A 27,577-nucleotide genomic window follows, 5' to 3' on the forward strand; every position below is an offset into this window, starting at 1 on the left:
ACCGGAGGTGAACTTACCTAAGCCGGGGAAGCCTCACTGCGGGGAGGCTGAGCCTAATTTTGTGTTTGTACTTTTGCACTATTTTTTCAAAAGTGTGCTCCTGAAATTGTATAAACTTCACATCCCCCAAAGCCGGCCATGAAAGGGACAAGCAGGGGGCGACCAGCCCATACAGACAGCGGGGAGCCCGGAGATGCCAGGGGTCCCTTCTGTGGCGTCGGGCTGGCGTCGCTGTAGCCAAGCAGCAGGATTACAGAGGCTGAGGGCTGTGTCCCTCAGCAGAGGGGCGACCGCGGGTCCCAGGGCGTCCTGGGGGCGCTGCCCCTTCTGTGCCAAGCCCCGGCGCGCCCGCCCTGCATCTGGACCCGCCCTGCGGTCCCGGCCTCGCCCCGCGCAGGTAAACAGCGCCTCCTGCCCGGGACCCGCCCCGGCGCCGGGCAAGGCTCCCTCCACCCGGGGAACGGGGACCGTGCGGGCGCAGGCAGCCGGGCCTCACCTGGCCAAGGCGCCAGCTGTGTGCCCTGCCCGCCAGGCGGTCCCATCACACCTTCGGCCCGCGTGTGTAGCCCGAGGCGGGGGGGTGAGACCTGGCCGAGATGGGGTGCAGGTAAAAACTGGTGGAACTCTATAAACACTTATGGTCTGTGACTTTGTCATACGTAATCATATCGCAATGCCAAAGGAAGGGGAAAAGGGCCCCTGGGCCCCCATTTGCTTCCAACTTTCACTAGCATTTGGGGGGGTAGGGGGCAGCAGGACCTTGGTTCTGGAAAGCTCTGGGCTGGATGGTGGGGGAGCCGACTCTGCCCCTGGCTGTGGTCGCCTTGGCAGTCAGACTTCCTGGCGCTCGCCCTCCTTGTCAGTAAGGTGGGGTTAACGGTTCCGAGGTCAAGGAGGGTTGAAGGGGGTGGGGAGAGGTGGTCAGTGCAGGTTCATCCCCGTGGGGGTGGAGGTAGCCCAGGGCTGCAGTTCTCTGAGGGGTGGTGCTCAGTACCTGGGGACCAGCACTGGGGGCCACGGCACCCAAGCCAAGCTGATTTTGAGATGCTGATTTTGAGGGGCCGTGGGGATCCCACACCTTCAGCTTTCTTGGGTCTGACCAGTTTCCAAGCCTGGCTCCCCTTTCGGTCCTGTGAGCTCCGTAGCCTTCCACTAAGTTCCCTACGTCGCCTGGCCTTGGATACTGATGCCTGCAACCTGGACTCGAGCTCGCCTCCCCGCCTGAGCTCTTCCCTTTGCTTCTGCTGGCGTTGAGTAGGGAAGACGCTAGGACTAACTTCTTAGTTTAGCTCACACACTAACAACCCTGGAAAGAGGTGGCTTTGAGGACTGAGCACGGCCCGGGTCGTCCACAACAGTATGCCCTTTATTAATATTAATCACAGTTATGAGGTCTTGTCCATCAGAAAGAAGTTTACATCATGTAGAACTACATAAGAAGACACAAAAATACACACACACCAATCACCGAAACAAACCCTCTCCACCAATCAAGCCTCTGGATGTGTCCAGTTTTGATCTTCAGTGCTTTGGAAAAACGTACATCTATTGGCCCAGCATCAGCTTGGCCTCGGGGGTCTCCGGGCGTTCACAGAGCAGGGCACTCGCCCTGGGAAGCAGTCGAACGTGTAAACGCAGAGGGCAGGCGTGTCCGTGGAGCCCACCCGAGGTCCCGTGCGTGGGCTCCTCTGACCAGTGAGGACGGTAGGCCTCAGCTGCGTCTGAAGCAGCTAAGTTCTCTTGCCCCTGTTGGAGAAGCTACGTGTGTGAAGGGATCGAATGGCCTCTAGTCTAGTTCACGTCACTGTTTAGGGCCACGTCAGAGTGATGGCTGTCTGAAAATTTACTTTGAAAAGGGAAATGTAAAAATCTCTCCTTTACCCACCTGTTCCTCCTCTCTCATCCTAAGCGCTCTGGCCAAACTCCAGCCGAGCTTGCCGTGGCTTAAGAGACCTGGGTCAGGTTACAGGTGACCGAATGGCCAGCAGAGAAGGACCCATCGCAGAGGCCAAACGTCTTCCTTTCACTAAAGTTAGCTTAAGTGGGTCCGTCCACAGATGAATGAAGGACATGGGTCCTAGCAGTTGGCTGGTGTCCCCAAATCTCTTAGAAAAATGAAGGCTATATACTTATCAAAATAAATGTCACGGGGATTTGGAAACCATGGCAAACGCCGTGCTCTTGGAATCAACAGAGAACAGGGGTCTCTGACCAAAGCTACAGTCTCTTTTTTTCACAGGCTCACTGTGTGTTCACAGTTGTCAAAATTCCCTAATTCCCTTAATTTCAAAATGTCAATCTTTGGGGGGGATAAAAGGGGGGGAGAGAGAGAGACTAGCTGATCTTCTCCCCTGCTATGCCCCCATCCCATTCAGCATCTCCGCCGGGGAGGCCGAGGAAGGTAAGTCTTTCTGGGCTGGCTGGCCTTGCAGAGTAGTGGGTGGCTGTGTCCGCAACGTCCAGTCGCAGATCAGGAGGGACAGACGAGAGGTGTCCCGGTCGTTCTGTTCTGAGTCGCTAGGCACACGCGTTCAGGAGACTTCTCGGGTAGCTTGCTTCTGCAGGTGACCGTGGGGGGGCTGTCACTGAGTCTAGCAAGAGAGACTGGAGGTCTGAGAGCAGAGATCTCCCTGGACTCTAATCCCACTGAAGAGAGATTCCACTCGCGGCCAAACAAAAATCCGACACCTTGAAATTCCAAAACTAAAACCAGTATCCCCCTCAAAAGAAAAGTGTAAATCGTCGTATGATCAGCGTCAATCAGGAAAAGTGAGATGAGAGAAAGCAAATGTTTCAACGTGAAGAGAGTCCGTGGTCCCGTGGAAGCCAAGCGTGGCCGTGTCCCCGTGCGGCCGGTCCTGGGGTCCGAGGCTCTTCAGCGCTAGCCCAGGCCCACGTCCAGTGACATCATCACCACAAACCCCAGGATGGAGGCCCAGGACGCCAGTTTCCCATTCCCACTAGGAGGGAAGGAAAGAAGTAAGACCCTAGTGCACGCTGTGGCGCCGTGCAAGCTGGACGCGTCCTCTGCAACGTCCGATTCCAGCAGAAGACATCCCACTACGCTTAACGGTGGTAGTAACACTGATAACCAACCTTTACTGGGGCTTACGCTATGCCAGGCAATCTGGTCAACTCATGTCCTCTCAAAGGGCAACCACGTATTATTCCCATTTTACTGCCGGAGAAACCGAGGCACAGGGAAGTTACGTAACTTGCCAAAGGTCACTTGTTGCGGCTCTGGAATCAATGCTTGATTCATATAGTGGCGACTAAGTTCCTGACGATTTTACTTAATCTGAAGGTAAGCTAGCCTCAAAATCATTGTTATAAAAACCAAAATGAAACGGGGAGGAAGCCCCCAGCCCCCGACACCTGGCCTGTAGCTTGACAGTGAGACCATGGCTGTATAGCTTTGGCTAACAAAGCCCACCTCTCTCCTCATCCCAGCCCCAGAAAAACCTAGAGAAGGTGGGAGGAAGGGAGGGTGGTTCGGAGGGAGGGGAGGCGGGGGAATATTCAAAGGCCTGGGCTCAGGAGGGGCGAGGCAGGGTGTGTTTGTCAGCGCCTGGACCGCCCGGCCGGCCTCCCGCCCGCCTGCCCGTCGCTCCCCCTTCTCTTACCTTCGGAGAGCACAGCTAAGGATGGTCTTGGGAAGGGGTGGGAATAAAGAAAGGAGCGGCCAATGGAAAAAGGGCAGAACTGGAGGCTGGGGCCAGGCCTGGGATGGCGACAGGGACAGATGAAGGGGGCAGCTCTCCCACCTGATCTGGGCTTCGGGGATGATGTCATCCATGACCACGTAGACCATGGCGCCAGCGGCGAAGGCCAGGGCGTAGGGCAGGATGGGCTCAGCCAGAACCACGGCGAAGGCCCCGAAGAGCCCGGCCAGGGGCTCCACCATGCCACTCAGCTGCCCATACCTGAGGAGAGACCAGAGACACGCACCGAATGGACACGGCGTGGCTGTCCGCGGGGATTCTGCCGGCCCGTGGGCATTTTACCAGACTTGCTGCCAGGTCAGACAGGTGGTCCTTGAAGAAGGTAGCCGGCACACGACTGCTCTGAGCTCTACATTAGCCACAACCCCGGCCCCTGACACGGGACGCTCGGGAGCACTTACCAGAAGGCTCTCCAGGTGGAGAAGCCAGCCCCTCGCAAGGGAAGGCTGACCGCGAGGCCCTCGGGGAAGTTCTGGATCCCGATTCCGATGGCCAAATTCCTGAAAGACCAAGAAGGCTCATGAGGGTGGCCGTCCAGAACCAAGCACTCTGAGGACAGGAGCCCCAGCCTCAGCCCTGGGCATCCTGTGGTGTTAGCGGTCCAGGCGAGAGCAGGGGCAGGCGGAGGAAGGAGAGAGGTGAGGGCCTGTGTGTAGGAGAAGGGCACAGGAGAGGGAGGGGGTGACATGGATCCGCCACCCCTTCATGCTATCGTTGGTCCCCAGGGACACCCCATGTTTATGAAGCCACAGTGCAGCAGGGAACATGTTGGCTGGGTGTCAGGATGGCCCACGTTCTGCCACTTAACCGTACAACTCTGCACAAACCACTCAACTTTCCACACCTCAGGTCCTTTTCTATAACGTGGAAGGGGTGACATGGGGGTCATAGCATCTGCCATGAAGGATCGCTGTGACCCAGTGACCTCATTAATGCCTAGAGGGTTCCTAGCACAGATCAGGTGCTCAGCACACTTTGGTTTCCATTCCCTGATGGTGCAGAGATCGATACATCACATTTTATTGAGAAGCAACTTCAGAAATGGAACAAGAGAGTCCTGACGCACAATCAGACAGTGATCCAGCTCTCCTAGGCCTAGGCTCGCTTCCCCGTGGACTCTCCATGTTGGTCTGAACCCGGCATCACACTGCTCCGGGCCCCCATGGTGCTCACCACGGTCCTCTCTCCTCCCGCCTCTGCAGGACACCGTGCTGTGCAAGCTGGTCAGCTGGTCAGAGCCAAGCCTTGCGAGACTGCTCTGTGCACAGACCAGGTACTGGGGTGCAGAGAGAGGGAGCAATTGAATGAGACAGACGGGTGCAAGTGCAGCGTGTGACCCCAGGGGGAGAGGCACGCGCGTCAATGAAGGGCCCTCGTGAGGCGCACTGCAAACTACTGCAGGGAAACAGTGTCAGCCTTCAGAGTAAGTAAAGCACTGGGGTCAGTCTGAATGCGGTGGGAAGGCGGTGCTGGAGCATCTACCCCGGCTGCACAGGTCCGTGGGGCAGCCCCTCCACGGAGGCCCCATCTGATCACTACCGATCTCAAGGCGCGAGGAGGGGTGCCACTTGGCAGGCAATGCTGGGCACGTGGCCCGAAGGGTTGTGGGTGGATTAGAGAGAAAAGGGAAGCCCCACTGTCACTTGGTTTTCTGGCCCATTTGCTCACGTCTGTCCCTCTTGCCGCTAACAGGAATCCACCCAACTCCATCCTGACCTCCTGCCGCTTACTGCCCCAGGCTCCTGAGACAGGGACACACTTGCTGCCTTGGAAGGTCCCATTTGACCAGCTCTGGTCATAGTCTCCTGTTCTATCTTCCAGCAAAGAGGCCCGGGGACGATCCTCAGTGTTTAATATTTAACCTTTTCATTTGAGGGCTTAAACCTCGGCCTGTGTTTTCTTTTATCCCCCAACTCATGCACACGTTTCATGAGGGGCTCAGAGCCCCAGACATACGGGAGGCTCTGGGGTCAATGTTTCCTTGTGGCCCTCAGGTCAGGGAGACGCGTGGGAAGAGACCGGCCCTAGCAGGGTCTTGGACTTACAAGCATGCAGCTTGCAGGTGGTTCGTTTAATGAACCCACATCCTGTCCCTTCCTGACAGCTTCATGCTTCCCCTCCACATCCACACATCCGCTCGGCAAAGTGGGGGCGTCTGAAAAATTATCATTAGCTTTTTAATAAAGGAAATGTCTGGTATCTCAGGGATGATAGGTCACTCACTGAGGACAACTGTCCATGAAATGAAGTGGACAGGCAAGAGGACACCTGGCCCACCTGGCCCACGGCATGTCCGCACAGGGCGCCTGCCGGCCTCTCCCACGGGCTCACTCGGACCCCCACCTGTGTTCTCAGGCAGCTCTCTCCTTTTACTTCTGAGAGAGTAAAGGCTCAGACAGGCTCTAACTTCATCCCGTAACCCACGGGCACCACACAGGGAAAGACTGTAAGTATTTTGGGCTCTGAGGGCCACTGGTCTCTGTTGCAACTCCACTCTGTCGTAGCAGAAGAGCAGCCAGTATGTGAGCGGATGAGTGGCGGTGTTCCGATAAAACTTTATTTACAAAGTCAAGTGGTGGACCGGATTAGGCCCATGGGCTGCTGTTTGCTGATCTCTGCCCTAATATCTCCTCGGCTGCAGAAAGACCTGACCAGATGGAACCAAAGACCCAAAGAGGATCTTCCAATGAGCAAGGTCAAGGGTCTGGGCAGATTGCGAGGCCCCCGCCAGATGTGGAAACAGCACGCTGTGGCTGGCTCGCTGTCCATTGCCACCACCTGCCCTCAGGTCCACAGGCAAGTGTGTGACTTATCCCCAGCCTGACCCTGGAGAGCGGCCAGCCCAATGTCACCAGCAGGTCAAGGTGGGGCTCCCTGTCAAAGTCCTCGCCGTGACGCAGCACTGACTGCGGCCGTCCACCAGGCGGGCTGTGGAAGCCTCCGCCACATCCTGTCCGGGAGCCACCATCCTGATAAGCAGCACAGAAACCCCATTCTTCTGTCCCTGGCAAGCCAAGCTCCCCCGCCCCGCCCCAGCGCTGGCATGGGGCTCCCAGCCGAACCAGGTGCCCCACCCCTGGGATCCTGCCAGCCCGCTCTCAGGGTGCCGCCTCGCTCGGTGACTATGGAATCTCTCCTGAGGGCTCCGGGGCTCCTTCACCCCACACACGGCGAGGGCTGGACCATAGCTTCTCCGTCCTTTCCGCCCTCATATATAGCCCTGACCCGGGCTTTCCTACACGCACACGCACATGCACACGCACTGGCCTGCATGGTCCCTCGCTCTGTGCTGTGCATCTGTTAGGGGTGACAGGCTCAGCCTCCATGCCCTCTGCACCCCTTCCCACTGGCATCAGCTCCAGACCGTAAATTAAACGCAGAGCTCTCAGCCCTGGCTACACACTCCATTCAGGGACCTTGACGTCACTGAGGGGGTGAGGAAAAGCATGGTGGCTGCACCTGCCTCCGACTCAGACACCCAGCTGAGGAGCATCGCAGGGTGGCCCAGCTGGGAGCCTGCAGCTGGGTGCTTTCTGGGCCCAAAACCTGATTTGGGGAGGCCTGGTGGGGCTCTTTGAGGACAAAGAGCACAGCACCAAAGCAGAGGGTCACTGGGGAGAAGGTCACTGGTCAGTGATGGGGTAACGGACACCGTGTGTCCAGGGGCAAGGAGCAGAGGGCAGAGGGGCTCGGGGTAGCGGGGCTGGTCCCTTGGCCGTGGAAGTTCAGAGCTGACTTAGGAGCAGTGGGCACCTAGAGTGGCAAGCAGGGATGGACGCAGTGACCTGCTCATGTCCTCCTGCAGCCCTACTGTGCTCTCCCCGTGGCCTCCGCGCTGACAGACACTCCCACCGGCATCCTGAGGCGGCGGGGCTCGGCCAGCCACCTCCACCGTTAACTTTGTGGAGGAAAAGCCCAAGTGAGAGGCCGTGAAGACTCAAAGCAGGACTCGGAAGTGAGGGGGGACCTAGCCCCTGCCCTGCGGGGGACAGTGAGGCCGCTGTCTTCTGTGCTGCTCTTCCCGCCGGAGCACAAAGAAACCATTACCAGCCTGGACCACGGCTAATTAGTGGCCATGAGAGGGAAGTGGGAATGAAGGGCTCTCTGAGGAAAGGAACCACAGGATACGGCCCTGCCCTCCGGTGGGGTCAAGCCAAGTCCCACGGTGACCTGTCGCCCAGGCCTGACTGGGAGTAGCAGGGAGGGGATCCCATGAAAAGGCCCCCATGGGAGAGCAGGGGTGGGGGCGGGGAGAGGGAGTGGGGGAGGGGTTATAGGGCAGGGGGTCACTGCAGGGGGTCACTGCAGGGGTGTGGGCGGATGGCTCTTAGGGGCTGCCCTGCAATTACGGGGACAAGAACAGCCCTGAGAAGCCTCTCCTGGGAAGGTGGCCCAGGGACTGTCCAGGAGGGTCACCTCTGGGCAGGAGTGGGATTTAGCTTAGAGCATTCAGATTTCTCTTTTTTTTTTTCCTATAGGGACCTGAATTTGCTAGGAAGGGCGACCCATTCAGTGTTGGGGGAAATGGGTCTGTTTTTAAGTTCATTTCCTAGGACTCTGGTGTGCTTTTTAAATGCCATGCTGCAGGAGAGGATGGCACGAAGGAAGGTGACGAGCGTCCCTCTGCCTCCCTGGCTCGGGGGCGGTGCGCAGCAGCGGTTCTTCCCGCCTCGAGCTCTCTCCTTAGCAGCTAAGCAAGTGTGTCACGGGGTCGGGCAGAAGCCCTTTCACGGAGAATGTCTCGGCCTCAGGCTGGGGAGAGCGGCAGTGTGTAGGCCCCGAGCGAGCCTGCGCCCAGAGCAGCAGCGAGCAGCACAGGCGCCCTGCGGCCACCTGGCCCGAAACCAGCTCCTCTGTCGTTGACCACGCCCATCAGAGGGAGCCTGAGGTCCTCGGGGTGATCACTGTCGCTGCCGTGTACTGAGTGTTACAGCGCCAGGCTGTAAGCACTTTACGTGCAGTAACAAGCTTAGCCCCCACCAGCACCTCCCAAGTGCCTTCCACCATCATCATCGCCATTTTACAGATGGGGAAAGGGGTGCACGGGGAGGTTACACGACTTGTCCCAAGGTCACCCAGACAATCTATACGCGTCGGGTCCTCTGGGCTTCACACAGAGCAATGACACCATCGTAGAGAGACGGTTACCTGTGATTCCCAGCACAGAAGCAGGCACTGGGCCAGTGAGCTGAGGGTCTGGCCCGCTCTGGAAGACAAGGAGAGAGGTCGGATGGGGGAGATGCCAACCAGGGACCTCGGGGTTAATGGGCTTGGACATCTCATCTCCAGCGGGCGTTCTCAACCTGGCCACCGGCGACATTCTGGGCTGGTCACTCCTTGTCGTGGGGCCTGTCCACTGCACGGTCAGATCTTTAGCAGCATCCCTGGCCTCTACCCACTGGATGCCGATAGTTTCCCTCCAGTTGAAACAACCCAGCATGTCTCCCGGGGACCAACCCACCCCTGGCTGAGAACCACCTACCCAGACTAAGTTTAGGTGACTTTGCTTCCTCGGCCAGTATCTGCACACCAGAAACTTCCCCGACCAAGCAAGGAAAACATACGATCTCATGCATCCTACTGAGAATTTCTGGGCTCAGTGGGGCCAGGTCTTCTAGGGAGCTTAGCTGTGGTGAGACCGACTCCTGGGAGCCACGGTCAACACAACACTCGGGAAGCGCCAGGCCTCTGTCCCTCACGTGAAGGCAGCAGCGTTGGAACCTCAGCGCTGCGCATTCTGGGGGCATGTTGCACATTCTGGTCTGCGAATGGCACCCCCTGGAGGTGTGCAACGGGACATTCCTGCTCACACCCCAACCGTGGATTACTGTCAGTGCAGGGTTAGCTCTGGGCCAGAGGTGAGAGTCCCGGGGGCAATGCGGAGAGCACCGTGGCTTTCTCTTGGGAACCAGCAAGTGAGCGTCCACGCGACGCTCAGCCCTGCTCTCCGGGCTGCATTCTCCGGCCGGCGGATTATGAAAGGGGAGCAGTGTATGCCTGACAAGCCCGCTTCTCCCGCTTCCAGCTCCTCCCCTGTGCGGCGAGCCTGTGCGTTCTTGCGTGGCAGGCCCTTACAGACGATTGTTATCGTCTTGCCATGAAAGGCCCGATTGTTTGGGCTCGGCGATGACATCACCAGATCCCACTGGGGCTGCCCGGTGAGGTGTTTGATGAGCCTGCAGGTGGGAAGGGGCTGGATGTTCCCCGAAGGGCCGCCGGCCCTGCCTGCTCAGTGGAACTGGCTTAGCACGCAAGGGATCCTCCCCACCCCCCCCCCCGGTTCTGGGAGGCTCATTACCACAGGCTGGAAAGCAGAGATGACCCATCGGCTCCCTCCAAGTCGGCACCCTCCTCAGGGTGGGCGGGGCAGAGCCCAAGGAGTCAAAGCACAGGGCAGGGTGCTGTCTGAGGGTGATTCAGGCCCTCGCTGCTACCTCCCCTTGCGGAAAGGTAGAGAAGCCTCCCGTATCTGGGATCTCTAACTCCCTGAGGGATGTTCTGGGGATCTTCACCTACTAAGTCCCCCAGCACAGCCCAGGTATGAGGCTGCCTCTTCGATATAAAAGGCCCCTGGGGTTAGCTACCCAAGAGCGTCCTGCCTACATAACTGTTAGAAGATGCACAGTAGGGGATCACAGGAGTTCTATCAGGAAGAGCCCCCAAGCACAAACTAAGCAAGCGCCAGTCAACCAATGAACGAATAAATTGTGCTCCGCTCACACAATGAAACACTGTGTACAGCAATGGAAATGAACAAGGCACCTCAGACACAATTCTGAGTGAAACAGACACAACAGAGCCAGAGTGGTGTCATTCTACTCACGCAAAGCCCTAAGTAGGCAGAACCACGCTACGCCTTCCTGTCCACTGGCTGTGATGAGTGTCCATGGCCAATGGCAAGAACTTGTTGGTGAATTCTCAAGGTATTTGGAATTTTAAAAACAATGCCTTTGAGCAGGCAACAAGGAATCTCTAAAGGTGGGAATTCAGGTCCCATCTGGGTGGGGTCACCCGTTAGGGGAGAAAAATAGCTTCCCCTGGTCTCTTAATAAAGATGTTTTATTGCAGATGAATGCCGGGCAGAGACGGGCTCAGGCTCTAAGTATTGTACTTGATGAATTTTCAGAAACCTGACAGATTTCATGAAATAGAACGTGACCAGCACCCCCCAGAGCCCCCACCCCTGGGCTTCCCGCTCCTCCCTGCCCTGCAGAGCCCCCCCAGGGAGACACAATCCTCGCTGCTCGAGGCACAGAGGAGTCCTGCCTGCTTTGGGGCTTCATATAACTAACTTAGGAGGCCATATGCGACCCGGGTAGAGGTGAGGGTTTGGATGAAGAGGGCTTTGCATTTTCATCACCTGCAGACTCAGCCTGTGGTCCTTTCCTTCAACCATGACCATAGGTTTGGAGTTCTGCACAGGGTATGTCCTCAGGATCCCTAAGCTCAAACCCCCCCCCCCGACATCTCCTTTCGCCCCAGTTTCTTGTTTGCTGAGTGCCACAGTCAGTCCACCTGCAGGATCAACTTCCTAGGGGAGGGGCTGCAACAAAAACACTCAGTTCCCAGCAGGCAAAATGCCCCTGCCAACCAGCACAGAATTTCCTGGTGCTCTGGCACCTCCTTCTAAGGAGCAATAAGTGCCTTCCTAAACACATCGCTTCCTTCACTTGGGAGGCCTAAGTCCACTTCCCACTTGGTGGACACGGTCACCCAGGCCCACAAAGGGTGAGAAACTGAGAGCACAGCCCGGGTCCCCGCAGTAAAGGGAACAGGCTCCATGCCAAGCCCTTCCCACACCTCAGCTCCTCCTGCAAAACCACAGAAGGCGGGAGACGAGACAAGGTGGCCAGTGACAGCTCTGGGGTCATTCTCGGCTACTCCCTCTGTCACATCTCACACAATCCAACAGGGAATCCCATGGATCCATCCTCAAAATCTGTGCGGAGTCCAGATGCTTCCTCCCACCTCCATTGCTACGCCGGCTGGGAGCCTCCCCATCTGCCGCCTGGTTTTCCAGGGCAGCCTCCTGCCCTGTCTCCTGGCTGCTCTCTCCCTGCCCTGCTTGGGCTGCTCCGCCACTCACGGCCCTCCCCAGGCCCGCAGTGACCCATGGGTCCCTGTCCTCCGTTCTCTCTCTGACCTCATCTTCTTCTCCGGCCACGTGGCCTCCAGGCTCTGCCGCAGACACGGCTGGTTACCCACCTTAGGGCATCTCTACTGGAACGTTCCCTCTCGGGTATCTGCAGTTCACTTCTTTCCCTCTTTCAAGACGAGGTCACATAGCTTTTCCAAGGCCAGGCCACAGAAGACACTGTGACTTCCACCTGTCTCTCGACCACTCGCTCTGGGGGAAGCCAACTGCCGTGTCCTAGGAGCCATCTGGAGGTGCCCATGCGACAAGGAGCCGAGGCTTCCTGCCAACGGCCGTGTGAGGGCGTCACGCATCCTCCAGCCCCAGTCCAGCCTTCAAGTCCAGCTCCTGAGTTCCTGCCCCACAATGTGAGAGAATGCCTACTGGGTTAAGCCACCAAACCTTGAGCTCTTTTTGTTATACAGCAGGTGACTAAGACAGTCACTGTCTCAATGAAATCTACCCTTACTCACTTAGCTAAAACTGTAAACCACCACAGCACTCCCACCCCCCAAACCCGTCTAATCTCCTCCTCTCCCTCCAGCCCCCCCGTGTTTTGATGGCAATTCTTACCTGCCAACCTACTATATGATGTACCCATTTTTTTTATGTTTATTGCTCATTCTTTCCCTCACATCTGGCACCAGAACAAGCCAGGAATCTTTCTCTGTTCGCCAATGTGGCCCGAGCACCTGGAAGAGTGCCAGGGGCACACGGCGCTGAATCGGACGTGTGTACAGACAGGGGCCGTGTCTTCTCTGCTCCCAGCTGCGGGTGATCAATCAGCGGCGAGCACCCCACGCCCCCCAGGCCTCTGTGTCTTCGGCTGCAGAAGCGGGAGGTTAAATAAGCTCTTTCCAGACCCTGAGCTTTGTGATCCCCATACAACGAGGGCATTGTGGCCTCTCCAGATTCCCGGGGCCGCAGAGGCAGGCCTCTGCCTTTGCCAAAGCTCATTTTCCCGTCCATACACATCTGGAACGCCCAAAAACAAAACCGTCACATTGTGCACATCTGGACAGCATAAACCAATCGTTCCGAGAGGAAACTCCGAAACGGCTGCTCAGCGAAAAATGCAGGGTGGGCCAACCGAGAGGGGCTGAGAGGCTCCTTTCTTCTCTGCCTGCAGAACAATCTTCTGGGCAGGATCTGAGAGGCGGGAGGCTCTGTCCCTGAATAACACACACTCTCAATAGCCCTTGACCGCGGTCCCTGTCACATCGCTCTCTCCACCTGGCTCCTGGCCAATGCAAAACTTACAGAACAGGGATCTTTTCCCCCCACTCCCTTGTTCAGACCAAACTGTACCTCCACGTATCCTTGAGGCATGTGGCCCAGGTTCAAAGCTGAGCACCACCTGCTCCCTCTCCTCCTCCAGGGAGAGCGGTTGAACTGCATACCTAATGCAGACGGAGCAGGGAGCTCTGAGCTCGGGGGAGGAATCGCCGGCTGTTTGCACACGGCCGGAACCGGCTCCCTTCCCTCCGTGCCTGGGAAGGGAGCTGCCTGTCCACATGCAGTCTGCGGTCTGACACTGAGCCTGGGCTCCCAGGACAAAGAGGACAATACTCCTTTGCAAATGAGACAACTTTCTGGGGCTCTCTAGAACGCTGCCTAGCACAGGGCCTGGCACCCAGTGTGTGAGCAGGGAGACCCAGGGAGGGCCCTTCCCCCCCGCCAGGGCCATCTCGGAGACATCACACTGACAAGCCAGGACACTTGCCGCGTCCTCTTAGCCTCAATTCCAGGCTCGGTCTGGCCCCTTCGATCCCCAGTAGAGGGCATGCAGGAAGCAGCTGATCGATATTTCACTCTCACATCGATGTTTCTCTCTCCCCCTCTCCCTTCCTTTCTCTCTCTCTAAAAATAAAAAATAAAAAAAAAACTGAAGTAAATAAATAAGCGGAATCCTACAGCCTGTGACTTCTGCGTGTGACTTCCCACCTTCTGGGAACAGCGCTGCTTTGAGCATCGGTGCACAGGTTTCCGATATTGGGGGCGCGTAGCAGGAGCGGAATTACTGGGGCACACGTTAAGGATTTGGTACTTGTCTCAGGAGCAGGTAGAGGCTATTTGAGTAGGAGCCGCAGGATTAGAATTGCATTTTTACGTATTCGCTATGGCTGGCGCGGGCAGAGGGGCAGAGGGAGGTAGGGAGTGGCCCGAGGTGAGCATTAGTCCAGGCAGGAGAGGCCAGGTGACGGTGCTGGGGGAAGAGACGTGACAGACTCCATGCCCCTCATCGCTTTCGCCTCGACTGCTCTCCAATCACAGCTGTGGACGTCTGGCCACAAGCCAAGGGGAACTGACATTTTCCCCTGAAATGACCCACCGGTGAGTCAACAGCTGAGCCCCGTGACAGGCGGGCCACACTGGCTCTGAACTTCTCCCCAGCTGCGCTAAGAGAAACCCACTGCCCCCCACCAAACTCTCTTCGTCAGAGGGAACCATTTCCCGTCACCTGGCCGCGAGGCTCAGCTCCTGGCCCCCAACCTCGAGGCGATTTCCACCCTAAAGGAAGCTGTTTATTCAGACGGAGCCTCAGCTATCTTCGCATCAGCCTGTTATTTATGTAACTGCCTGCCTGACGTATGAGTCAGCCCTGAGCACGAGGTAAAAGGGCGAATCTGAACAGCCCAGGAGACGTGCAGCTTCCCTAGGGGCACCCAGTGTCTTTCAAACACAAACAAAATGTCAGCACGGCACAAAACAACAAATGGGTCCACCTGCTGGCCCCTCTGCAGGGAGCCAGCATTTGTGAGAGGAGCCCTCGCCCAGCTTCGACATGAGCTTCTCTGCACTGGCGGAGGGAAGGTGAGGGCGCTAGACCCTCAGGCTGAAAATCTGCCACGTGGCCAAGTTGTCCCCAGCTTCTCAAGAAGCTCTGCTTCCTGCGCAATCTTCCTGGTGCCCCTACATTCCTATTTAGTGCATGTAACTGTGGGCAAAAGGCTCACCCAGACTCTCTCTCCCATGGAGCTGGTCCTCAGTAGGCCCAGCTGGCAGGAGGGAGCAAAGGAGGGCAGGTGAATGGATAAAATAGACACTCCCACGGGAGGAAGAGCAGGGTACCCAACATCATCAGGGCTCCATCTGCTGCGCCAATTAGATAGTGAAAACAGATTTCACACCCAGCCACCCAGCCACCCAGCCACTAAAAGTTCCTACTGAGAGGCAAAGGGTTGATCGGGTAGAAATCCCATTTAGGGAAACACGCTGCCAAAGAGCAGCTGAGAGTCAGACAAGCTCTGAGAGGTCAAGTTCGCCAGGATAGCCGGGAAGGTCTGTGACCCTATCACCAACATTTTCTAAGACAAGACAGAGCCCCAGGGTTTCTCTTGCAGTTCTGGCAGCTTGGGATTCTTCCCAGGCTAAAAGTGGGGGGGTCCTCTTGCCAACCCTGTTGGGACACTGCACATCTGCCTGCCGCTGGTCGAGGGGCCCTTTCGGTCCCAAGGGGAGTGCCATCCAAGAGCTCAGGAGATTTCAAAATCAGACTTTCGAGGGTAAATATTTGCAGTGACTCACAAGGAGGTTTTTCTGCTCTGGTTCTGGTCCCCACGGAACCATGGGGTTACTTCCCTGGGCATGTTAATAGCTCGAGATTATCTGCAGGCGACATCCAAAGGATCTGTCAGGATCCCTGGACAGCTCACGAATCAGAGCCCGGGTTCTGTGACCCACTCTCCCCCGGGAAGTGCTCGAGGTCAGCGGAAAGTTTCCAAGTTTACAGCACCACATCCTGGTAAAGTCAACAGCGTGGGTGTCCAGCGTGCGTCCTGGAGGCTCTGCCCAGGCTGAAGGACAGGCAGACAATTTACGAGCAGACGTCCCTACTGAATGGGCATAACCTGCAGTAAAGGAGGTTTAGATTCGATTGCCATGAAATCAGGGGCATACGGGGACAGCCACGGGTCCCTGGGTCCCTCCCTCTGCTGCTCACCAGGGAAGGGAGAGAGGGCTGTGCTGCCTGGCAAAGTGCCCCTCCCATCAAGCGAGCCTTGCTAAGGAAGGAACAGACTCCCAAGAGGCTTCTAGAACCGCTACTTTCCAAACTCATCAAGCTGGGCGAGCCTTTGCTGCCAATAAAGTCTTGGGCAAAGCGTAATATTTAAAACAGATGGGAGCCCCGCCTGGCTCCACACTTCCACCGTGGAAAGGCGAGAGGTCTGAGGGAGGCAGTCTGAACACCACACCTGAAAACTCAGATCCTGCGCAGCGGGGGCACAGGCCCCGTGACAAGGCCCGAAAAAAGGAAAGTCCACAGTGCTAGGGACGCTGGCAAAACAACAGCAGCTGTTACTGTTGATAAACTACTAAATATGGGTGGGGCAAAAGGAGGTTTACAGTTGTTTGTATGGAAAATTAATACAATAATTAATAAGTAATAATACAAGAACAAACTCTTTCAAATACTCACAACTATAAACATACTTTCCCCCACCCTGTATATTCTTATTTACATAAATATTTTTAAAATTTTAATAATAGATTTTAAAATATTTTAATACCTTTTTAAATGATATTTTAATGATACCTATTTAAGTAATACTTTAATAATACCTTTTAGAATAATATTTTAATAATATTCTTTTAAATAATATTTTTATAATACTTTTTTAGACAATATTTTTAATAATACCTTTTACTAACCAAGTATATGCTCAGGCCGAGCTAAACACAATCTATATTCTGTTGTTGAGCCTCCAAAAGCTTTGCCAAGTAAGTATGATTGTTCCAATTTTACACAAGCAGGAACGGCGGCTCTGGGGGGCTCGGTGACAACCCCAAGGCCACACGTTTCCCTGAGAGGCACGACGTGAACCTGGGTGTGTCCCACTTACAACCAGGGGCATCGGAGGTCTCCCCTGTGTAAGGTTTGCGTGACTCAAGTGGAGTGGCCCAAGCTGGTTACAAATCGGGAAGAACCCAGCCGAGTTAGAGGCCTCTTGAGCCGGCTGTCGAAGGCTCTGGCTGATTCACTTGAACTTCAGGGAGGACAGAGGGCTTGGGCTCCGCAGCCTCCGCCTGCCCGGGCCTGTCCCGCCCTCTGCACGAGGAACTGTGCTCTGCAGGGCCCGGCAGAACAGGACGGGCCGAGAGACGCCTGAACGAAGGGCCCAGGGGAAGTACAAAGTGTCATCATTGTTGGAGGCAGAAGCCGGCGCTAGGCTCCCAAAGGGCCCGTGGCCAAGCATCACTGCAGGAAAGGGAAGGTGGTAAGATTTTCTGGGCAAACAATGCAACTCTCCTAACTGGCGCCCTGCAGCCATGACCTTGTGCTTGACAGCCACCTCCGCACAGGCCAGGACAATCGGCGGCAACCAGGCTGCCCTCCACCCTCGATAACTGCGCCCCTGAGGCTGCTTCCCAGGCAGTGGAGGATGCATTAGCTGCCCCAGGGTGGCCCCCAGGGGCTCCCTGCGTTTAACAGGGCTGTGGCTGACCATGGGAGGAGATCAGTAGGGCAGGGGCAGTTCAAGGATACACTTCACAGAAGCCTCTAGGAGCCCAATTCCTCCCCTGGGGCAGACGGTTTCTGGCAGACCAGAGGCAGCAGGACCCAGAGAAAGGGCTCTGCATCAGCTGGCACACGCACATCCCTAGAACCAAGCTGCTGCCTCCGAGGCAGGGGCTGCCCTTGCTGGGCAGACTCTGGGCACTCAAACGATGCTGCAGCTCCTCCATCCCCGAACTTGCTCCACAGGCGAAAACGTCCAGTTCATCAGTGGCTCCGGGCACCAGTGCTCTGTCTGGCCCAGGGCTGCCCTCTGGTACCCAGGGCCTCTCTCGGAGCAGGCACCAAGGTGGGCTAGCCAGTGCCCAGTTTCTACCACCTGTGCTTCGGCGCTCTCCCGGCCTCCTCTGAGTCAAAATCCTGCGAAGATTTGGTGTCCTCTGCAGGGACAGCCTTGCAGGTGACCAACCAGATACTCAGTGGCACCTGACACGCCAGAAGTGCCACATGTGTTGGGGGAAGGGAACAGAGAGGCAGCGTCAACAGGAAGGTCCCCCCGCCCCCCAGTCTCCACTCCCCTCCTCTATCCCTGGGAGTCAAGTGCACCAGAGGGTCACAGCAGGAGTCCTGAGGTAGCCAAGGTCAATGAGGCCAGGCCCAGGGTGGGGCTGGGAGGAGAGGGCAAAAAACAACACACATAGCCCCAAAGAGCACTCGACACATGGAAACCCCCAGAGCAGACAAACCAGACCAGATTCCCTAAATATTTGAGGCCGAGTGCCCTCAGTGGGAGGGGCAAGTACGAAAGGGCCACTCGGCTTTAGGTGAAATCCCTCTTTCTTCTCTGCACAACTCAAGATCTCCTGAAGCCTCATCTGGAAGGAGCAAGTCTATAAATGCAGGTGCTAAGCTCAAGGGCAGCCTGGGGACGGAGCCCACTGAGGTGACTTGGAAGCGCAGTCCTCACTGAGATGGCCGAGTGGAGGGAGGAGAAGGAGCCCTGCAGCTCAAGTCCAGCTCAGCTCTCTCCTGGTGGTGACCTTGGGCAAGTTACTTCAATTGGTTGCCTCCCCGCACACACCCAACCGCAGCTGGGGGCCCAGCCTGTAACCGAGATACATGCCCCTGGACAAAATCGAACCTGGGACCCTTCAGTCCAAGGGCTGATGCTCTCACCACTGAGAAAAACTGGCCAGGGCAAGAGCTGAGGCTTTTGCCTTCAGAAAGCTAACATCCTGGCGGCCGGATCAGGTCTTTATAACTGAGACTGTGCTTTAAATAATTTTAGCCGTTGGAGATGCAGGGCACAGCCATTGCAAAAGCGAACCTGTGGCATCTGGGGAGTTATTCACCAGCAAACAGTGACTGCCCTTGACTCATACTTGAGTCATGTCCGAATGCAGACACCTTTGGTTCCTGAATGTTATCTCTGACATTTGCACGCATGTGGATTTCAGGACCTGATATTTCTCTTCCAGCTGTGACACTGTCAGAGTTGGGCCAACTGGGCTAATGAAACTTCCGGCCTGGGGGACTCAGGAGACAGGGAACTGAGGCCTGACCCAGGGGACTGCAATCTGTCCCCAGCCTAACCCATTACCTGTCTGTCCATTGTGCCGAGTGCATTTCTGTAAAACTGCTCAAATCCTAAGTCCATGAGATGGGGATGAGGAGAGGAGAGAGGGGACAATATGGGTTTGTACATCTTCACATCAATGACCATAAGATGCTACACAATGGGGGCTGGAGGAAGACAGAGAAGCAGAGACAATGGCCTTGAAAGGTCATGGCTCCATTGGAAGGTTGTGGCCATGTCCAAAGGTCATGGCCACATTTCTTAGAAGCCTGTCAGCGCACTCATCCTTGTCTGGACTGGGCTCTGCTTTCTCGGACAAGACCAGTTTACCCAGAAGTGCTGGTCTCACACACACTTTGGGGCCACCCAGCACTAAAAGAATATTAAGCTCTGTCAGCATTCCGTGGCTTTTATCAGATGCCAAATATCTTCATATGAACCGAACATCTGGATCAATTTTAAATGACAGAGAGTCCCCAGATGAAAATGGAAGCGAAAAAAAGGGAACTACGAATGTTAGAATTCAAAGGTGTCTCCGGATCTAGGTCCAAAGGCTGAGCAGCCCAATGAGGCATGAACCTCAGCCACCTCTCACCCGGGCGCACCCCACCCTCCAGTTGTCCTCTCAGCCCCAAGAGCATGTGGGAGCGCTTGGCTCCTCCCAGATCCCACTTCTCCAAAGTTCACGGGCTACTGCCCGGCCAGCATGCTCTTGGCCTGGGGAACTTCCTCCCTCCTCCCCCCGCCCCCATCTTTCATCAAAACAGACGAGCAGAGTTGCCCGCAATGAGCTCTTTAACCAGTCAGCTGCCTAGATGCCAGGTGGGCCCTAGCCTGGGGAAAGCTTGTAAGCCTCGTAAACGTTACGAAAATATTCTGTTTAAAAATTAGATCAATAAACCCTTGGTTCCTTGGGTGGTCCCAGAGTAGCAAGCGTCTTGCTTTCCAGAGGATGACAGATACCTCATTATCTTGGGAAAACTGAACACTCAGCAGCAGAGTCCACAGCCCCTGTCCCCAGACCCTGAGCAAAGAGGGGTCCAGTCTTCCCTGCCCCAGACCTGAGTCTGCCAAGTGCAGCTACCACAGTCATCTTCCCAGAGCACAGAACTGGTCATGCTGCTCCCCTGCTCAAAAACACTGCATAGCTCCCTACTACCTACAGCAGGCATCAGCCAACCGGCTGTGGGCCACATCTAACCTGTCCTGTTTTGGCAAATAGAGTGTTACTGGAGCTCAGTCATGCCCGTCCGTCCACTTATGCATTGTTCATGGCTGCTTTTGAACTGCAAGGGCAGAGCTGAGGAGTTGCTAAAAGCCTAAAAAGTTGACTCTCTGGCTCTTTGGAGAAAAAGATGGTAGACTTGCTGAGTCCTCACTTGGAAAAGGGGTCTTTGCAGACGTAATTAGGGGTCTGGAGAGGATACCCTCCTATATCATCTGGGAGGGCTTGACAGCCAATGATGAGTGTCCTTACATGAGACAAAGACAGGAGAGACACACGCAGAAGAGGAGGGTCCTGGGGCGATGGAGGCAGACTGGACTCATGCTGCTAAAAGCCCAGGATGGCGTGGAGCCCCCTGAAGCTGGAAGAGGCAGGGAGGACTCTCCATGGGAGCCTTCGGAGGGAGGGAGGCCCTGCTGACACCTCGATTTCACACTTCCAGCCCCCAGAACTGGGAGAGAATCATCCCTGTTGTTTAAAGCCACCCAGTTTTGGGTAATTTGTAAAAGCAGCCACAAGACACTAATGCAGAGGGGGTGGGCATCCGTAACACCTGGATGCCGGGCGTGGTGAGACAGACCCTGGTGTGGGGCGAAGAGTCTGCGAGGAGAGACACGTAATAATTAAGTCAAGAGGAAAGTATATATATAATTACAGCTTGTGAAGGGCGGAGGAAACGGGGTGGCTGGGGGGACTGCGAGTGAATGAGGTGGGGGGAGGGGAGGAGTTGGCATCCCCACCGAGGGCTCGGGGACGGAGGGGCAGCGGAGCTCAGGCCCGCGCCTGGTCCTCGCTGGGTCCTGCCCTTGGCCTCTGCTTCCTCCTGCCGTCTACCGCGTCCTACACCCCGCTGGGCCGCCGACGGACGACCTTTCTACAGTCACCGCTGCCAAGGTGCCCGCCAGGCTGATATGAATCCCCGCTCTACAGATCCGAGACCAGAGGCTGGGGGGTTAAGCAACACTTGCAAGGTTAAACCAAGGTCAGACTCCCAAGCCTGCTCCTCTTTCCACTGGGCCTCGTGGGTACTCTCACTGTCCTGTCTTGTTTAAAAGCCTCCGAGGGGTGCCCACTGCCTAACATAAAAATACCCACGCTCCTTAGAGGAACACTCAGTGCCCCAAACTCTCTGGTTTCCGTATAAACTTTCTTCTAACCTGCCACCCCCCGTATCAGGGACCTTCCAATTTTCCCACATAGACCTACTCACCTCTTTTCAGCACTATAAAGTACCCTATACGTTATATGACACATAAACATTACCAGAGTACTATTATCACCATTGCCTTCCTTTTTTGAGCCCTGCTTTGTGTTCTGCGTCATGCAGATGTTTTACTTACATCAGCTTCTAACTACAACAGCCTCCGAGACATGTTTCGGCACCTGCGTTCTGTATACAGGACTCAAGACCCTGGCCCAAGGCTGGTGATGCCTGTCTGAGCCCAGTGTGTCCACTGTAAGTGGCCCACAGTGTTCTTGTTCCTTTCTGCTGATAACAATGTCAGCTTTGACACGGCCTTTTATGGTTTTGCCAAGGACTTCTGTGTGTGTCATTTTATGTGGAGGTGTCTCACTTCAATCTGCTCCCAAAAAGGACCCAGGGCATGGCTGGGCTGAGGGGGCAAAGAGCCAGGGAGAGGCCAAAAATCCAAGTGTCCCAAACAATGAGCTGGTTATACCACAGGGCAAATCCCCCTTACGGATCAGCTCGGCTAAGCTCTCCCTGGAAGGAGCACTGGGTCGCGGTGGGGGATGAGTCCCCCAGTGGGCACCATGCCCCCGAGAGCAGAACCCACCTCCCCACGACCCCAGACGCTCTGTCCAATTTGAACTCGACGTGGCTACGGGGATGGGCTCAGGAAGGAGAAGACGCAGGGTTCAATCCCTGCCAAGGCCCCCTGGCTGCAACCCCGGGGCCCAGCTATTTATTAGCAGACAGGAGCCACACAGCCCCGTTATCACAGTCCCAGCTTTGTCCAGAAACAATGTTGCCTTTCAGATTGTTTTCCGCCCGGGACAGTGGATTTATAAACTGAACTGGTGACCGGGAACAGAAGCCTGGGCTGCAAAGACTAAACGCCTTGTTCTAAGTGGGCCTGGGTTAGCGGTGTCCTGATAAGATAAACACAGATAAGGAGCTGCTGGCGGGCGAGCTGGGCGATGCAGCGCCCGCGCCTGCGTCTACGCGCTCGGGCCGGCGGCGGGGGGCTGCTCTTCGGAACAGAGAGAAAAACACATTTTTCTGGGTCTCTTTCCAGAAAGGAAGTTGGGTGTCATTATAAGATGTTCCCTTTGTCTCTCTACACAGCTCAGAAACATCCTGACTTGGTTACCTCCAAAAGGGAGGCCCTGAAACTGCCCCCAGCGTGTTTCGTGGAGGGGAGCGGGGCTGCTGTTGCTGAAGCGGCCGGTGATGGGCCCGTGGGGTGTGTTCCAGTTGTCGCTTATTTGTGTGTATGTTTACAAATTCCCACAATAAAAGAAAAAAGAAAAGAAAGGCATGTTTGGCTGAAGAATTACTGAAGCTGGGAGATAGGCAGGTGTGGTTTATTACTATACTATTCTTCTTCCGGTACGTTTGTATAAAATGTTCCATCGGGAAAAAGAAAAAGACTGGCTGAAAGACAATGGTTTCAAACCCCCTCTCCTCTCACTGTTCACTCATGAATCCATCCATCCATCCATCCATTCGGCAAATATGAACTTGCACCACATACCATCCCAGGTGCTGGGAGCTCAGGTCAGACAGGACAGATGGGGTCCCTGGACCCCTGGAGCTGACCTTATCCCCACGGTTCACATATTCCACCCAGATGAATACCTGGCTGGGCTTCCTCAACCATGAAGGGCACCTCTGGGGTTAGATTTGGTGGGGTGGGGTGGAGGCGGGCAGTTCTGGGCTGGCCTCTTGGGAACCTAGCCAGTCTCTTACTCCTAGGAATCCTGGAGCAGGCGGGACTGAGGGGAGCTCCAGGAAGTCCCCTGGTGTGTACTGGGGTCTGTCTGCTCATGTCAGTCACTATTGACAGCTGCCCCCTGGGTCCCTGCCCTCTGGGGCTGGAAGGTATTTCCAGAGAGGGTCCAGCCCACCTCACCTCGAGGCCCTGCTGTGAACACTCAGGACACACAGCTGGTTTTAAAGGTCTCTGGGGACAGAGCGACCCTGAGAGTGAGGCTGGCAGGCGATGCCGGTGCTGAGGACATGTTCCACTAGGGACCAGGAGACAAAAGCCTTCTGGGCTGCTCCCTGCTAGGTTACTGCAGCCCAGTTACTCATGGCTCATCCTGAGTGGAGAGAGGGAGGTCAGGAGGGAGAAAACCTCAGCGTCACGTCAATATCCCTCCTCGCGCCTCCCCAGGTGAAGGGCCATCACGTCGCTGGTTTCTTTGCCAGGACACTGGCGAGGTTTGGTCAGCTTCTTTGTTAAATGTACGGTTCATCGCTTCGATCCTGAGTTTGATGGAGGCAAAGAACTTGATTTCAATTTTCCTGGCTGCTTTCCATCAATGTCGGGGGGGAAAGATGACGTTAAGTCTCCGAATCATAGTGTCACTTCTAGCCGATCTTTGGGGGATGAGCACAGCTGCTTCTGGAATAGTTTCAATGAAACATATTGCCAGGGGGACATCTGACACTTTATATGCAGAACATCAAACATCAAGATGCCGTTAGTGGTTTCTGAGCATCTCCCAGACACACCATTACAAAAGTGGGGGCTGGGGACCACCAGGGGAGGAGACAGGGTGGCATAGTCCCTGTCCTCGGCTCCTCAGACCGCAGGAGAAGAGACCTACAAAGGGAGTGAACTGAGGGCAAGAAGGGGAGAAGGGGGCCCCCGGCAGGACACACAGCCCGGGTGTTAGGCCATGGTGATGGGAGACTTCAATGCTCCATCTGGGCGACAGAGCTGGGAACCCGTGAAGAGCTGGCCACGTTCGCGGTTCTCATCCAGATGTTTGGCATGACTTCGGCATTACCCACAATGCCTCCCGGGAGGCTCGAGACCTAGAATTTCTCCTGCAGAGGCGGAGGCGCGGAGGACACTGGCCAAGCCTCTGAAGCGCGGTTCTTAGGGAGACGGGGAGCAGCTGCTCCCTCCCACTGCCGAAGGGGGACGAGGGGTTTCCAGGAGCAGTTGAGCAGGGAGGCCTCGGGGCCAGCAACAGCTCTTTCAGAAAACAGTAAGTGACACCGTCTAGGGAACACAGACGTTTCTCAGCAAACAGATCACTGCCCCCCTCCCCGCACCATCCCTGCTCTACGCATTGACGCTGATTCGAAAGCTCTCTTCACTGTTCTGAGTCTGAGTCCCAAAGGGGAGACCTGCTGTTTCTTCTTCAACCAGCACCTGGCACAGTGCTTGGCGTGTTGTGGGCCTTCAAGGATGGGCAGTGGTTCTCAACCAGGGCGATGTGTCTCCCCAGGGGACACTGGGCCATGTCTAGGGATATTTCTGGTTGTCACAACCAGGGGAGGGAGGCTTCTGGCATCTAGTGGGCAGAAGCCAGGATGCTGCTAAATATCCTACAATGCACAGGACGTCCCCCAACTGAGAATCACTCAGCCTCAAATGTCACTCGTGCCAGTTCTGAGATCACCTTTGCACAGGAGCAGAAAGGGAACCTGGGAACGGATGTGAATGCCTCTTCCCCAGGAATTTTAAGAATGGATTCCAGCCACTCGGTCTCCCCAGCCCCACGATCGCCTGGTCACCAGCCACCTGGGCCGTGGGTTGTCACATCTTTCTTCCATACCTCTTGCTCCTACTCGGATTTGTTTCACGGGCTTTTCCTCCAATTCAAGGGGGTTTCCATCAGGAGTGGATCCCTTCCAAACCGTAAGGCCTAGAAAAGTCCCACCTGTGGGGCCGGGCTTCCTGTTGTGTCTGTGCCTCAGGAGGGAGGGAGGCGGCATCGTAAACTCTGCTTATCGATCTCAAATCTGTCTGGGCGCGAGTCCCAGCCTGCAGGGACTTTTACAGCCAAGCCACAGGACAGGCAGCGAGGACGGCCTTTTAATTACAGCAGTTCTCTGGGGCAGGGACGGGAGAACTGTCACAAGAACACGGAGCAAGCAGAAGGGCCTCTGAATGGGCATTTTCCCGCCAGGTGAAGGGAACAGGATCGGGCTTTGGGGTTAGGCTTCCAGGCCACCTCGACCCCACAGGGCTCCGAGCGTGTCACCCACGTTCTTTGTCTTGACAACAGCCTACGGGGTAAGGTTTCCTGTTCCTACTTTTCTGATGAGCTAAAGTGGTTTTTCTCAGGCCAGACTGAGCACCAGACAGATCCAGTCTCTAACTCCTTTCGCCGGCCCAGATGGACTCGAGGTGTTTAGAGACCAAGGCCTGAGGGAACGTGGGGAAAGTGGAGCTACCCTCTCCCGCAGTGTCTTCTTGGGAGGTGGTTAGAAATTAATTTCTGCGCTTGGTGATCCCTAACCAGAGGAACCCACTTCATAGTGGATGGGCTGGCCCTTTTCCGTCCGAAGGTCAGCATGGGGGGTGTGGCCTCCTAGGGGTCGGAGGGCTACGTGGCTCAGTGGCAAAGGCTGGGCTGTGTGCATCTTCCCAGCACATTCCCTAGAGCAAAAAGCCTTTGCCTGGGCCAGTTACGTCTTCACGAATTCTTGAGACAGTCCAAACGGAGTAAAAATCACTCAACTATCCCGTCCTCCCAACAATTCTATTAATAGATTTTTCTCTGATTTCGCTGACCCCAGGACACTCTCAGCAATTTTGTGTTGCCCAAGATGCCTGGCTTCTGTGCCACCTCTGGGCAGTGTCCTTTAAGTGTGAGGGACCAACCGGGCAGCCGGGGCCCCAGGTGTCTGTGAGCTGCTAAGACTGGCCAGCAGCTGCCCGCCTACCCCCGGGTCTCAGATGTGGGGCGTCACTGCATTTGTTTCCCTGCTGATTGAATTACTCATGGCTCATTTGTCCGCTTCCCTGAAACAATGTTTTTTGGATGCACTTGGAAACCCGAATCCCTGCGGTTTGTCTGGACTGGTTTCTATTTGCAGAGGAGGGTCCGCCTGTCGAGAGCAGAGCGGAGCGAGCTGTGCAGAAGCCGCGTTACCCTGAGGTCCCCGTCACGTAGATCCCCACAGTCACTCTGGGACCCAGAGTTCCTCGTGGGATGCTTTTGCTCCCCCTGGAAGCTCCCAATGGGACACGGGTGGGGAGGGGTGGAGAATCTCGCCAAAGCGGCAGTGTTTTTAAACGATTCTCGGTTCCCGGAGAGCAGGAAACGCATTGCAGGCTCAAAGGGCAGCGGCAAAACAAATAATTGCTGAGCCTGTTGGTAAACAGACCCCGAGAAGACAAGCGACCCAGCTTGTTCCCTCTTGCCTGTCAGACAGAACTTAGTACCACCCTGTTTGTTTTCCTTCCACCCATGGCCCAAGTTAGAGCTTGCTTAATTTCTGTTTACAGTGTGAGTCTCACGGGATGGGAGGGAAGAGCGGTCCGGTCAGAGGGGGGGAAGGACTCACTTTCCCAGGAGCGCGCCCTGCTGACCGGTGGCTCTCAACCCGACAGGTAGGACGGGCCCCTGCGGAGGCCAGGCCCCAGCCCGGCCCAGTTAAATCAGAACCACTGCGGGGGGATGGGGCACCAGCGTGTCAAAGCTCCCCGGGCGATTCCAGCATGCAGCCGAGGTGCAGCACCGCTGTCCCACAGGCAGCCACGACCACGCGTGGCCGCTGAAACGTGGTCAGTTCAAGTTAGCTGAGCTGTCCGTGGAGAAGGCACACTGGGCTTCCAAGGGTGAGCACGGGAAAGAGAAGCGAATGACCATCGTTAACCATTTTGTTGTATTGATTATAACTGAAAACGTGAGCCTGTCCTGAATGGCTATATGTAGATATAGAGAGAAACATGTGGGGGGTGCTGTGGGACGATCAGAAATCCGTAAGGAATTAGGGAAGAGAAGGAGATGGAAGATAAACTCGCACGTCCTCAAGCACCTCCTCAGACGCCATCATTTCCATCTATAAAGAGCACAGATCCCCAGGGCAGCCCTCGGCTCGCCCACGCCGCGCCCGCCGGACCCGCGCTCGTCCCGGTGCCTCGTCGGGAGCTCGCGGTTCATTTTCTTTGCCCCAAAGGGAGCGCGATGAGGCGGCAAAGGCTACGGTGTGGCTAATAGTTCCCGAGTAAAAGTCAGCGTCCACCCTGGCGGCCCCTTTATCCATTCCGCTCAAGCAAGGCGAAGAGACCCTCGGAGTATGACCAACGGTAAAGGTTAACCAGCCAGAGGCAAGTCGATAGAACGTAAAAATAAACACGACTTGATGACAGTTTTTGCAGAACAGTAACTAACTCCACGGTAGCAGCCCCGTACCAGACACGGTGGGCAGAGTGCTGGCTAGGTTCAGGTCTGAGCCTCAGCAGTTCAACTCGGCCTCTTTGAAGACGTTCTTGGCAGCCCATGAGCACACGCTGAGATTTCCTTTTTGAGA

General features: G+C 55.9%; 1 protein-coding gene across 1 annotated transcript in view; it reads right to left on the reverse strand.

Moving 5' to 3' along the window:
- Nucleotides 1-1,345: 1,345 nt before the first annotated feature.
- SLC39A11 (solute carrier family 39 member 11) overlaps nt 1,346-27,577 on the reverse strand; it is a 158,338-nt gene continuing 132,106 nt past the window's right edge. Inside the window, exons 8-10 of the mRNA XM_087826329.1 lie at nt 4,124-4,222; nt 3,765-3,923; nt 1,346-2,960 (exon numbers count right to left, since the gene is read on the reverse strand). Of these exons, the coding sequence (XP_087682455.1) occupies nt 2,882-2,960; nt 3,765-3,923; nt 4,124-4,222 (337 nt within the window). The 3' untranslated portion in view covers nt 1,346-2,881. The remainder of the gene's footprint in view (nt 2,961-3,764; nt 3,924-4,123; nt 4,223-27,577) is intronic.

This window comes from Miniopterus natalensis, chromosome 17, assembly GCF_054644295.1.
Source record: "Miniopterus natalensis isolate mMinNat1 chromosome 17, mMinNat1.hap1, whole genome shotgun sequence".
In the NCBI taxonomy this organism is placed as follows: domain Eukaryota; kingdom Metazoa; phylum Chordata; class Mammalia; order Chiroptera; family Miniopteridae; genus Miniopterus; species Miniopterus natalensis.